General features: G+C 35.8%; 1 protein-coding gene across 2 annotated transcripts in view; it reads right to left on the bottom strand.

Moving 5' to 3' along the window:
- The window catches only part of mdga2a (MAM domain containing glycosylphosphatidylinositol anchor 2a), a 129,693-nt gene that overhangs the window by 54,846 nt on the left and 59,659 nt on the right, over positions 1-15,188 (bottom strand). For both annotated transcript variants that reach the window (XM_079633633.1, XM_079633634.1), the window contains exons 6-7: positions 12,846-13,115; positions 1,457-1,786 (exon numbers count right to left, since the gene is read on the bottom strand). In XM_079633633.1, coding sequence (XP_079489759.1) covers positions 1,457-1,786; positions 12,846-13,115 — 600 coding nt within the window. The remainder of the gene's footprint in view (positions 1-1,456; positions 1,787-12,845; positions 13,116-15,188) is intronic.

The raw sequence follows: 15,188 nt of genomic DNA, 5'->3' as shown, positions 1-15,188 counted from the left end.
GCACGAGGTCAGTGGTGTTTTAGATTCCATCCTGGGGTGGGCATTTGGATACATGTGGCAGGCAAGTAAAGTCAATATATATATATATATATATATATATATATATATATATATATATATATATATATATATATAATCTAATAAATTGCAGCCAAGAAAAATATTTTGTCATTTTAAATGTACTATTTTGCAATGCAGAACAATTTACTAAACAATATGTATTTTCAAACAGCCACATTATGTTTCTTGCCTGTATGCCGTCACACTGTGAAATGGGCTGATGGCGCAGTAGCGGCTCAGTGTGCATTGTCCTATATGGTTCATAAAAAAAACATTGGTACAGTAAAAATTATAAAAATTTGGATTTCGTTAGGGCAGTATTTGGGTCAATGACATGACATGATATTTTGTGTACAAGTGCATTATTTTCTTTTAAAATAATTTGATCAATTGATGTCACTTAAGTATATAAAACCTATTTATTTTGAATACATTTTTAGTACATTATAATAATACATATTATTTTAATGTTTTGTTACCTTAAACCCCCAAAATGTCAGGGGGTGCAACTGTCCAAACAAGTTCTGTCTGAAAAATGGTGTCTTAATAAAAAAATTAAATAAATCAAAAATACTATGGCATCATTTTAGGTTTGAAACCTTTCATATAAACAAATTTTCCATGTAATCTGGTACAACTACAGTATACTGTATACAACTATTTGGTTGTACCACCTGACATAAAATAAATAAATAATTGAAACACTTTGAAATGTTATTTAACATCTGAAACTTGTTTAAACACATTGTTCATGACTCAAAAATATGCATCACATCAGTTTTGAAAATATTAAAAAATATATATTTTTCAATGACCCATTTATATTGTCCCATATAAAATTTAAATGACCAATTCCAAAAAAATATTGGTACAGTATAATATACAAAAATGTTGGATTGTCGGATTTAACGCACTCTTACAGTTGGCGGAGAAATGCTGATTTTCTTCATTCAATTCTAACAGCGCTTATTGTGAGCAAAGCCATAGACATAAAAGACTTTAGATAGTGTTGTGAACTTGTGTTATATTAAGGGGAGGCTCACGCTTCATTAAATGAAAAATTAATAAGTAGCTGAATTCAGCCTTGTACTAGACAAACTGCTCTTACGAAATTTGAGCCATTTTATCACCCCAATGCACACAGCCGAACTGCGGCATAGTAAAATAGCAGTAACGCAAAGGAAATCGGTTATAGTAGGCAATATACTGTATACACTTGAAATGCGTGAGCACGAAAAAAAAAAATCCCATGCATATGAAATTGTTTCTTGTGAGCACGCAAAAAGTTTCTTGTGTGAAAGTCTTTACATTATTATTTTTGTTGCAAAGGTCATCTTTACAGGCTTTGTAAAAACCAGCTACCCTCTTTTATTTGTAAAGAATAAGAATAGCTCACCAGTGGTAGAAGAGATGTTGACGTCTATGCTGATCTCTGGTATCCCTCCGTTCTTTAGTGAGGCCACACAGGTGTAAGTGCCAAAGTCAGTAAACTTGAGGTCGATGATGTCTAGGTTTGTGGTTCCTGGGGCAACGTCTGGGTCAGTCTGGGTAATGACCATCCGCTCTGAGCTACGCAGTGGACGGCCGTTCTTAAGCCAACTGAACATCAGCTCCTCGGGTGGCGTGGCCTCCACCTGACAGGATATCTTCACCTCTCTGCCGATCTGGATGTTGTCATCATTATGATAGGGGTCTGGTGTGATCCAGAACCGGCCCTTCTTCAGAGCTGTGTGGACAGAATGAAATGCAAACGATTACAAAAAAAATACAATTAACTTTTAATTGTTATAAAAAACACTCAAGACACAGGAGACTCTTATTCGTTAAGTTATTTAGGAGATGTCATGATTCGTCGATTAAATTTTACCTGTGCCAATTAAAGGTACAGCGTGTGAGATTTTTAGCGGCATCTAGTGGTAAGGTTGCGAATTGCAACCAACAAAAGTTACGGTGCCTGACAGGAAAAGATGTGAGACCGCAGAGAGCAGCCAGTTAAGCAATGAGATTTATTTACAAAGATAAATTAAGAAATTAGGTTTACTTTATTATATAGTAAAACTATGTTTTTGCGAATATTATTGTTACTTGTTCATCATTGTGTCAGTGTTTTATTCGCTGACTTTAGCTAGCTTCCTTGCACGAAGAACAACATAGTAACAAAACACGTTTGTCCGTTTAGGGCTACTGTAGAAACATGTCATGAAATAAAAGCATAATGGTTCATTAAGTAAAGTATTTATACACCCCTGAAAACATAGTTATGTATATGATATTGCATTTCTGTCAACAGATCTTCCAACAAGGCACCTTTAACCAGCAAAATACCGGAAGTGGGGAATTCCACAGACTTGAATCCATGAAGTGCATTATTAGACCGTTATCACTGCACAATATATTAAAACCATTCAAAAATCATAATATGGCATAGTGCTATAGTGAAATCACAAAGGCTGCGATTCAATGAAATAAATATATGCACTGCGGATTTCAGGGTGAAGTGCGGCACTTGAATAATTTACATGCGTGAAGGTTACACTTTTCTTCCAGCCGTTCAGTTCACAGTACATGCTGCTCTACAGTAACTCAGTCTCTGCATGTGCTGTTTGTTTGGGTTTACAATAAAGTGCATTTGGGAACGCATATAAAGTCTGACACGCTTTGTGTTTATAGCGAAGTGTTGCACTGTTGTCATTTACATGTGTGGAGTGTGTCTCAGCAGCTGAGTTAACAAACTCTATCTCTACATATGCTGTAAGTTTGAGTTGCTTATAACGTTCACGCAATGTAAACTTACTTGAGGTTGTAAATTAAACCTACTTGTAATGTAAATAATTTATAAACCTATGCCAACAGAAGAATACATCAATCTATCCCAAAGAAGTGGCCAAAAATGAAAGATTAAGGGGACATTTGAATTAAATGATGTTTGGCCAATATTAAACAAAGATTTGATCATACTGTAAAGTGTAATAACAACAATCTCCAGGCGCCCTATGCAGACATTTGATATAACACAAAATGTACATACGTTGATTATGTTTATATTATTACATTGTGTATTTTAACAGTGTCGTTCAATAAAAACCATATGAATACTTGCTTCTAAAACTTTATTTGAATTATTATTGCCTCATTTTTAATATATATATATATATATATATATATATATGTATGTATTTGAAGTAATTTTGAAGGCTAGTGTTCACTTTGGTCTACTTTTATAACCACAAAAAAAGCCACAACATCGGATTACCAGATTAATCGTCTAAATAATCGACCAATTAATCAATTGCCAAAATATTCGTTAGTAACATTACAACAGTAACAAAAGTAATTTATCATTAAAATCTAATTAATTAAAATAAAATAATTATAATTTTCACTATATTTCCAGACATATTGTAGTTTTTTAGCGTTCAGTGGTTGAAATGGCATTGATGTAAATGACATTTGGGACATTTTTGCCTTGCTAAGGATAATTACTAATATTTTACATAAGCTAAATAAACAAACAATATTTTCACACTTTTTGCATAATTTTACTAAATTACATTTTGATCGTAAATAAACTTTTATTATTATTTAATGTATTATTATTATTATTATATTTCTAATTAAAATATATTTAAAACACTAAATGTTTAGTATTATATACAATAATACTGTTTTAATATTATTTTAAGATTATTATTGATATTTGTATCACTTCAATCATATTTACCTTCATTTTCTTCACACTTCAAATGTCTCATATTTCATCTCAAGCATGATCTGCATTGCCATTGTCATCTTTGGTAAGCAATTGCAACTTTAGCATTTTTTTTTTAAATAAAAGGAGCAAAAATCAATGAGTATAGTAAAATATTTTTATATTAAATATTTAGTTAATATAGTTTTTATATGACAATATGATGATATTATTTTATTTTTTACTTTTTATTCCTGGTATGTAAAAGTACCACAATACTGGTTTGCTCAAGAAACAGTAACACACTGCTCATTTTCTTATCATAAAGTCTCTTAATCTCTTCATACAATATTTGTACTGCATGGTTAATGATGCATTAAATGCAGTGCGTCAGTTTACATAGCTAAAAGGTCTTTGCTTAATATAATTTCAAAACAGTTAAATATACTTTTCCACAATTCATCCACACCACTGCTTTTGAAGTCATTATCACTGCAAATGACAAGCCAGTGACAAAAAATCAAATGTTAATAAAATACCCATGGGCTATTTTTTTTAAGGAATGGAGGTGAGTGACTACCATCTTAGCCTGTGAATACAGCACAAATAAAAGCTGGATCTAAAAATACACCATCCCACTATCACCCCGAATAAGGTGACAAATAAACAGAGGGCCCCTCAAGACACACACACACACGCACGTGATATTATTTAGATAAGGGATTGTCAAGGAGTCGCGCAGTTTCTCTGTTAGGAGGAGAACAGACGTTTCCTTCCACAGAACCTCAGTCCTTTGACACTGACATTGAGAAGAACTCTGACTCAACCACACTGACATCTACAGAGTTGGAAATGATGTAAGAACGGCGTGACATGACACACACTTTCCACACTACTCCACACATGCTAATGAGTTAATCTTTGCAAGGCTGGATTGAGAGATCTTGCGCACTGTGAACTCACATTCAGAAATAACTCCAACTCAAAGCCACACCAGACTGAACAGCAGCTATTTTAGGATCTTTACGAGTTAAACCACACAGTAAATAAGACGAAACAGCAACCCGCCATTCTCAAGAAAAAAAATCTCTTTTGTAAAGTCGTAAAGTCAACATGACATCAAAACAGGCTCCCTAATAAAAATTCCTGGTGTTGTTTTTATGATTAAATTATTCATTGAATTTATTGAGGGAAAAAAATCTAAAATTCTATTCTATTTAATATACATTTTGAATTAGTATTTTATGCTCACCAAGGAAGGCTGCATTTATTTGATCAAAAATAAATTGACCCACTGACCCAAACTTATATTTCAATATATAAACCTCTCTTCACCCATCACAGAGACCAATGTTTACAATTTGATCAGTTCCCGATGGATAAAATCAAGTCCTGCCCTACATTTATTTTTTTCTTGTTCCTTTGGGAAATGTCACATTACACAAGTAAATGGGTTGGGAAAGCAGTTTTTCTAAAGTCACGTTGATACAACTGTTTTGTTTTAATTTTCATTAGCGCTCGCTGCTCTCTTTTCAACAGGAGTAAAGGGGTCAGAGACACAAGCAAATCCCTCCCAATGGGATCCCAAGTCTCAAGCTAGCCATGAGCCAAAGCAAAACTCCACAATCTCATTTCCCAGTCCTTTTTGAGAATGCTGTGCATCTGGCCCTAATTATTAATCAGCCACTGAATCATTTAAAAACAGCTTTTAGGAGATCTTATTAACCAATTTATTTGCATTCAGTCTGCACATTTTACAATATGTTACAATCTGGAGTGCTAAGAGAGGATGTTTCAAGGTGGACTACGATGCAGATACTGGCAGAGACTCTGAATATTATGAGATAGATGACAACGAAGAGCTGTAACTTTGCAGGGTTGCTTTATGCAAGGTTTGGCTCGGCAGGCCTTTCCTTACTGGTCAATTTGCAACTTAATCAATAGCTGAATATCGTGGTGAGATAGCTGTGCGCTCTTCGGTGGGCCCATAAACCGCGCAGGGTGTTAATGCTTTCGAGTCCAGTCCTGTCATTATCAAACACACTGCAGGTAAGCAATTACCAAGAGACAAGCTGCTTAATCTTTCCAGAACATTTAAAGTCAGGTTGCTACACGTTGAGCGTTTGACGATGATTTCTTACAGTAATCCGCTGTAATAACATCTCTTGAAATTTCAAAAACGCTTAAAATAGAAATCCAACTTTTTGCTTCAACTTTTAATGAGCTTTCCAACAGAAGAATATATCAAGGAGCTCCTGAGAGACAACATAATGGGTTCTCTCCACCACTTGCACCTGTGTTTTGTAACTGTTTGTTTTATGAAACGTCTGGGAAAGAATTAAGACATCACCTCGAATTACTGCTAAGCTTTTTTTTGCATTCCACGAACACAATGATAGTGCTCAAATACTCAAACATGCAGAAGATATTGACGGATGCATTTCAAATGATTTTGTTCTAGATGGGTCTTTTCTTTGTGATATTATAATTAGTTAGTTATTTCCTCAGCTCAGCACCTACCACAGATCATTGTCAAGACACTTGTTGCGTTATATGAAAATCAATAATCCTTTTGACTAGCCCTGCATAGTCGTGCAATCAGAGTGAATAGATACAGAGAATGGTTGAGAAAAGTCTTTTACTGATGAATATGTGGTGCCGCACACAAGCACTTTTCTTTACTTATATCGTCTTATGCAACCATGGGAATTTAAAAGGCATCTTTAAAGTATTTTTCTTCATGGCCACATTTGCACTAGTCAATTGCAAAACTGGAGTTTCAGACTTACTCTGCAATGCTGAATATTGCAGGAAGGGTTTGTCATTTGGAAATGGAACATTGTTATTTGGCACATAATAATGAGTGAATTTAAATGAATGTCTTTCATAATAAAAAATAAACAGATTATCATTGCCTGGAACGTAACAAGCAATAACCAACCAGATAAATTCAAACAATAGTTTTTCAAACAGATATAATGCACTGGGTCTCATTCACTAACTGCCAGTAAAAAACACATTTTGCACAAAAATCATGGATCATTGGTAAGTTTGCACCTGCAAAAACCACAGAGCTGGGAGACATAGAAACATGGATAGCTATGCCAGAATGTTCTATAAAAATATATTCATATTTTATAATAAATTGTATTCTCTCTCTCTCTCTCTCTCTCTCTCTCTCTCTCTCTCTCTCTCTCTCTCTCTCTCTCTCTTTTTGTATGTATTATGTAAATATGTTTTATATTTTTAATATATTATAAAAAATTAATATTTGGCTGTGTACCATATTAACTGCAGGCATGCACTTCTTGATAAAAATCAGGAAAAATTCTTTATTCATCAAAAGAGAATGAGGATCAGAACAAATTTATGCAGAATGCACCTGTTTAAAGGGAAATTCTGGTGAAAATCTTTTCTGTGCATGCAAATAGTGTATAAAAAGTATACAAAAAATATAGAAATAACAGTCAATGATAACCACCGCCTATATTCCCTAATACAACAGGCAGTAGTACAATCAACATAAAGCCCCACCAACAAGATGTGAGCCCTCCCATCAGAGAAGAAGAAATGGTTGAATACAAATCTGTTATTAGCTGTAGTAAATCACCACTGCAGCAGTCTGCTAATAGTCACCACCTCATCAAAAGCTACTGAATTCTCTATTATCCATTTGATTTAGCGGAAAAATAAGTCAAGTAGTGCAATGTTCGAGGGGATCATCGTGAGCCCAGCTAATTTAGAAAACAGCTTTACAGGCAAAAGCTGCATTCAGTCATTACATCCAGTGGAATCTCATCAATGTGCCCTCACATTCACAATACTGACACATCGCACTGCTACAGACAACGCAAAGTTCGCACAGCAATTCTGCTGAGAAAACAGTTGATGTGAATGACCATCAAAGTGATTCAGAACACAATTTCCATATCAGAAATATGACCAATTTCAGCAGCCAGGGGAAGGGGGATGGTAGGACCGATCTTTGCATGCCTGTTTTGATTGCTTGGTGGAAAGTGGCCCAAACGGGAGATGATATCTTCTCTGTAAATAAATAAAAAGATGAGTTTCTATGGCAGTGTGCAGGCTCAGCAATACCCTCCCTTCCATCCCCTTAGCTAATAAATATCTTATAAAGAACGTTGGGTTATTTTGCAGTTATCTGCAGAGCAGACCCTGCAACGCCTGGCATAATCTGCTGAAGAGTACTGACAAGGCTCAGTATTTGAGTGATAACTGGGGAAGGGTGGGGTGTGATTTATTGATGATGCTGCCAGCGGGTGGTGGAACAGAGCTGTCAGAAAAGGCCTTACTCAGGGATGGCTATCTGGTCACTCCCACCTGGGTGCCACTGAATGACGGTCCATTACGCCTCTCATCAGACCAATCTGCCCCCAAGTAATCCCTGCACTGTGTTTGCTCTGTATAGGAGCCGAGCAAGATTACAGAAGACTTTTCTTTCTTTCTTTTTTTTGTGTTGAACTAAAAATGAAAATTCTGTCATCATTTACTCACCCTCATGTCGGTCCAAAACCATTTTTTTCTCTCCATGCAATTAAAATTCAGCTTCAAAAGCATAATGTACAGTATAGTGACAGGAATTGTAAGGCATTTAACGATTCCAATTCCTTTGAACAGTTTTCTTGAATTTGAGGAAGATGCAATTTTCTTTCCAAATACTGGGACTATTTCAATGATAAATGTAAAATGACACACACACACACACACGCGCACACACACGCGCGCACACGCACACGCACACACACACACACATAGAAACCGCATACATCTGTGAATTGTAAAAACAACTACATTTATTCAATTAATTTGGCTAGCAGTGGAACAAGCAATTAGTTAAAGGTGGGGTATGTGATTTGCAAAACGGCCGGTAGATTTTGAAAATACACAACTCAAATGGTCCTACCTTCTTTCCTTTGACTCCACCCATTCAAAGAACATGGACCAATCAATGGTACGACCGATTGATTGACACACTTACTGTCCAATGATTCTAGGTGGTCTTGGAAATGATTGGCTGGTGTTTTTTGAGTCCTGCCTGCTCCACAGATGATTAAATTGCTTAATTTTTATTTCAGTGCTTCTAACTCAGTGGCTGTAAGTGGGTTAGGAATAGGATTTTAAGTGATTTTGAAAAAATGGCCAAAAAAGAGAATTACATACCCCACCTTTAACATGTACTAGATTGGCTTAGCTTAGTTTATGTTAAAACTGTGTAAATGGATGGACATTTTATATCCAATTAAATCTGTATTTGCTCAATCCACTACACTGCTCTATATCTTCTCCTCACAAAACAAAGTAAAATAAAGCCACCTCTATTCTACCTTCATCAATCCTCAAGAGTTCAGTTTCCTCCCTAATAAGTGATTGGAGAAACAGTTCACCTCAACCACCACCCCATCTGGCTACACATGCTCTTTTTCCCATTGCAGGAGAAAAGGTCATATATCAAATGGCCAGTACAGCTGCTATCATAGAGCTTTGTACAAGCAGCCAGCAGAGTGTGTTGGGATTACCCAACTTCCAAACCCTCCCATGTAATATCGTTTTCTCTCCAATCCCTTGCTTATTTTGCCCAACAAATGAGATTCCGCCATCTGTGCAGCAAAGAAGCTGCGCAGCTCAAGCTTGTAACGTCCCCTCTGACGATCTTATATTATAAAACCTTCCTCAATCTATGGAGCTACAGAATGGGCCTATCATTGCTATTTTCTGCCCAATAATGATGTTTCCATCCATAAGAAAAGCATATAAAACCTAAATGGCCAACACGTCTAGGACAAAAAGGCAGCATTGGCCACAAGTGAGCCATAAAGTCGGGGCAATGATATTGCAACATTCATGGTTTCATGTGATGTAGTAGAAAATGAGTAGCTCTCCTCTGAATTATTACATGAAGAAAAGCACAAAAGTAAGGTGAACGGCATTGCAGGAAGTTCATTTTGTTGTTGTGAGAGTCAATTAATACATTGAAAATACTTATATAGCCCTGGATCATTAGGTATGCAAACTGTTTCTGCAACAGCGATTATAGAAAAGCAACCAGGACCAGAAACTGAGCCACCAGAGGATCAGTACGTGTGAGTAAACAAAATCTAATGAAAACGAATGTTAAAATAATAGCATTTTAATATTACAATGAATGAATAATGCAAAAAGTGTCTCGGAAGGTTATGTATGGCAATAAATAAACTGGCTTCTAATGTGGAATTTATTTATGGGATAATGTACAGTCAGCTGGTCATTAACGCAAAATAAAAGACCTACTTCGACCTGGTGCCCTGATCACCCAGTCTGGGTTTTTAAGCAATATCATACGAGCACCACAATTGGAAGTGCTATATTACTTTTATACAATTCTTTTATAAACAATAAGTTAATACTGAGTCAAATTTTAGACACAATTTTGCTATTTGCTTTAACAACACAGCAGCAGAATCGTTGCATACCTCTAATCATGTTTTTCGTTCTTGAATGATTCAGTTATTTGAATGAATCAGTTGAATGAATGATTCAATAGCTTTCTCATAAAGAAAATAACTTGCTTCATTTATAAATGAATCAGTGTTTTTGAATTAATTATGAATCACTCATAATTCATTCCTGAAATCAGCATTTTTTTTTAATTAAACGGTTGAATGAATGATACACTCATAAAAGAGAGTGACTGAATGAATCAGAACTTTCAACAAATGGTTAAACAAATTATTAATTTATAAAGATAGACAATCGTTTCATTCTTGAATGAATGATCATTTTGAAATTTTTTAAAAAATCAATTGAGTGAATTATTAAAATGACTCATAAAGTTGACCTACTGGTGTAATGAAGTAATTTGCAGATTTATTTTGCAAACTGTCTCAAACAAACACAGAAAAGCAGAGTGACACAAACAGGGAATAGTCCCAGTGCTATTAGACCGTTATATCAGCGCTAACCAATCAGATTTGAGGACCAGAAATAACTGTTGTATATAATGTATTATAATGTAAAGCTGACAGTACATTATCTCGCTTATTCCAAATAAATAGAAAAAATAAATGGAGAATGATTATTGAACTGAGTTTAATAATTTTATTATTTGAGTCAAAAGAGTGCTGTTAAACATTAAAATCGATATCACAGCAATTACCCTCTACTAAACCAAACTCATCAGACCAAGGACATTTAAAAAGGTTTCTGGATATCAGAAGAAGAAAAAAATCCCCAAACCGATACTCAGAATGATACTGATACTTGTCAGTAAAGATACTAACCACAAACTAAACTGCTCTTTGTTGTGAGGAGAGCTTGGAGAATTACACATGGCGGATTTCTTTCTTCGGTATGATCCTCTTCCCCTTTGCTGTCTACCTCACCAAGATGATCCTCCTCACTGGCAAGACATCTGACTCCCATCATACTCTCCAGCCTCACACACAAACCCAGCTCGCTGGAAATGCGTAATCTCACTGTGCTCCCCAGACCCGGTGAGTTGACAGACAGTAAGGGATTCACATTAAAACCTGGACCTCCAGATGTGTAAACAGCTTTTTGTGCACACAGGGGATCAGCCTTGAGAAGGAGTAACTGTGAAGTAAGCTATAAAAGCTGCTCCAAACCGGGGATGGTAAAGCTTCTTCAGAGAGAGTCCCATTTTCTCCATTTCACTCTGCTCTTTTGGCTAGGTGTAATACGTCAAAGTCATGGATATTCATTACACTAGGTAATGACGCTGGCTGGAAGAGCACCTATTTATAAGACATTTCAAGCAAGGCTGCACGAGTCTTTCAAACCTTCAAGAAAGTTTCAACAAATACTTTTCTAATAACGCTGCCAGTAAGCAGTAGCAAAATCTTGGTCCTTTCACATCAGCTTTGAACCACAACTTGATTGTTTTTCGATGCATACTGTTAGTCATTATTCATAATTGTACACAATTCATTGTCAAGATATTTATTACCCCCATGTATTGTCATTCTGCCTTCATGATAATCATTAAGCAATTCATTATGCACTGATAAATGGTAATGGGTATAGTGGAAAATGCTGACAGCAAACTTGAGAGGCTTGTCAAACTTATTGGCGGAGGCAATTTACACTGAGTGTAAAGGAAATTAGATGTTATTTACACCCTACTAAATACCCTAAATACTAACAGACACTATTTGCATTTTGTCAGTATATTATATATACACGTTCAAAAGTCTCTTATGCTCACCAAGACTGCATTTTTCAATCAAACATACAGTAAAAATAATAAATTTGTGAAATATTATTTGAATTTAAAAGAACTGCTTTCCATTTTAAAATATTTTACATTTAATTTATTGAATTTTCATCCTCATTACTCCAGTGTCCAGTGTCACATGATCAGAAATCATTCTAATACGCTGATTTGGGGGTTAAGTAAAATTCCTTATTATAATCTGTGTTGAAAACAGCTGCTTAATGTTTTTGTGGATTTTTTTTTTTCAGGCAATGGGTCTCTAATTCACGAATAACTTCATACTAGTTTTGTATTTATTTATTCGCACAGGAAAAGTTTTCCATTGGTTTCACAACATGTGAGTGGCCATATTTTTGTTCTTAGCCTCATTCTAACTACCAGAATTGTTCTACATAAGGGAGCAATTAAAATGATAATGCTATAAATATAAATTAAGGCATATAAATAAAGACATTTGGCTTCATAAATATCATGTTCCTAAGGGTCAGACATGGTTTGATCTGGTCCTAAATATTAGAATAGCAATTAGATCTGAATTTTAGAATAACTTTAACCAAAAATATACTGATAATTCCTGATGAGAGCAGAGCGATCTGAAAATGCCACAAGCCTAATGCAAACTCAGGTCATCCACGCAAACATACTAATACACAATCTCTGCACTCCAGGCCACTTTTCCAACATCAAAGTCACATTTTTCACATTTCACACCATATTTGGTAGTTTTGTCTGGTTCTACTAGACTCTTGGGGTGCCCTGTGTGGCCAGTGCTATGTGCACCTGCTGCAAATAAACAATTTCCAGAAACTATTATACATCAAGCACAAACAAACTAAACCAGCTCGGCCTCAAGGCCTCTCTTCTCACCTCTGACGACAATGTTGGTGGATTTCTTTGCAGGATTACCCACGTTGTTACTGGCTACACAGCTGTAAACACCAGCTTCATCTGTGCTGATGGCAGGTATAGTGAGGGTTCCACCGTTGAGAACGCTCTTCTTTGGAAGCTCTTCGCCATTCCGGACCCACGCCAGGGTTGGGTTGGGCTCGCCTCCAGAGATGATGCATACCAGAGTCACTGTCTGCCCAGGGTTGGCCACAATGGGGTCTTCCACAAGCAGCTTAATAGAGGGGGAGGCTAGAACAAAAACAGAACAGGTTCATCTTATCAGCTTCACATGAAAGACCTATTTTCTTACTTTTCACGTTTCACAACATGCTGACGTTTACATAAGCGAATGCACGTATGACAGCTGTCCGGAAGCGATGGTTTATAGTTTAACATTTTAACAGTATTTTACTCACATATACACATTATTTCGCTTCAGAAGACATTTTATGGATTACGTTGTGTTTGTTTTGCATGGTTTTTGAAGCATCAACTTTGGGGGATCTATCCACTTGATTTATATGGACTCAGTGACAGTGTTGCCAACTATTTTCAAAGGAAAGTAGCTAAAGCCTGCCCAAAAAGTCGTTAAATGTCGCTATTTGCATATTCACTTGTGTTCTACCTACCTAGTGTGTTTTCTCTCCTAATCCGTGCTTACATACTGTATTTAAATAAAATATAAAATAATATAGTCGAATGTCCAATCAAGCTGTTCTCATTTCCTATATATTTTATTGTCAGACAATAGAACGAGTATGATATAGTGAATGACTAAATTTTTTATGTGTAAAATTATCTGAATTGAGAGAGTTCGGAAACTGGATGAACTAAAGTTTTGTGATGTGAAAAGTGGCTAAAGGGGTCTGAAAAGTTGCAATGTTGGCAACACTGGAGATAGATTCTTTTTCAAAAAAATCTTTGTTTGTGTTCATCTAAAGGAAGAAAGTCTAATAATATATATATATCAGGAAAGGCATGAGGGTGAGTAAATGATGAGAGAATAACATTTTTTGAGTGGAGTATCCTTTTAAATCCAGGAGCGTTGGAGCTTCTGAAAAATTTGAGGAAGACACTATATAAAACTTACCAGCTTGACTCATGAATATTAATTAAGAGACGTTATAAGATTTTAAAGGAATCAAGAACAGTTTATATGATTGGTAAGAAGCAATACCAGGTGCACAGCCAACTTCAAGTGAGTAATTACAGCAAATACAAAGTTCACATACTGTCACCTCTTGATGACAATTATGGTGGTTTACCTAATTACGCTAATGTGTTTATATACTTAAAACAAAAAGTGGTATTCACAATTATCAACCAAAGAGATTGGTTTACTTTAGGGCTGTGCGATATTGAAGAAAAATGCGATATGCGATAACTCCTTAAATAATGCGATATTCGATATGCGATACGATAATGCTTAAAGTGTGTAAAATAAACTTAAATGATCTTTAAAATATATTTAAAATGATATAACCTACATGTGTTTTACATTCTTTTTATGACAAGAAAACATCCTTCTAACTTCTGAAAGTGAACATCAGTGTTTTACTGTAGCATAAGAAGTGTTATTTTAACAGTATAAACCACAGGGTTTCAGGTTATCCTACATTATAGGTTTATTTAATAAAAGATACTGAATCATAAAATATAAAAATAAAACATTGCTTAATTTTCACTGTATGAATTAAATCTATCCTGATACTTATTAAAGCTAAAAAACTTTTGTTCATGACCCCATTTATTGCAAGCTGTTGCGATATGCATATTGCGATATATACATTTGCGATATTTCGATAAATTCGATATATTGCGCAGCCCTACTTGGGCCCATAATGCACCAGGTGACCACATCCAATCTATATAATCAAAGCCTTGTCCCAAAAGCACACTGGCAAGCTGTGATGTAAGGGCTTTCAAGTTGGCAAAGCTATCAGTCAATCCCCGGGATTGTGCCATGCTCATCCTCATCAGCCAATCTGTTGCCAGAAATGCGCTGAGAGACGGAAAATAAGTGAGAAAGAAGGATAGTGCAAGAAAATGAGCAGGGCGGTGGAGTGGGAGAGGAAGATAGAGAAACGGAGATGGCCGGAGGAAAAGGTCTGCCGACTCTGTTCATTCTTTAATGGATTCCGTAAAGGTTAGGTCTTCGCCACAGTAGCATGTGAAGCCCACCGAGACAGATAAGGAGCACAGGAACCCGCAGGGCCATTTCCTTAAGAATATGGTTTTGCCATAGACTGAATTAACTGCAAGGCCAGTGGTGAAAACATCCGCCCGGGGCGGTTTCTTCAGCCATCAACTGACGAAGGAGGA

This window comes from Phoxinus phoxinus (assembly GCF_949152265.1).
Source record: "Phoxinus phoxinus genome assembly, chromosome: 13".
NCBI classification, from domain to species: domain Eukaryota; kingdom Metazoa; phylum Chordata; class Actinopteri; order Cypriniformes; family Leuciscidae; genus Phoxinus; species Phoxinus phoxinus.
The sequence above is the reverse complement of the archived record's forward strand: the minus strand, read 5'-3'. Positions and strand labels throughout refer to the sequence as shown.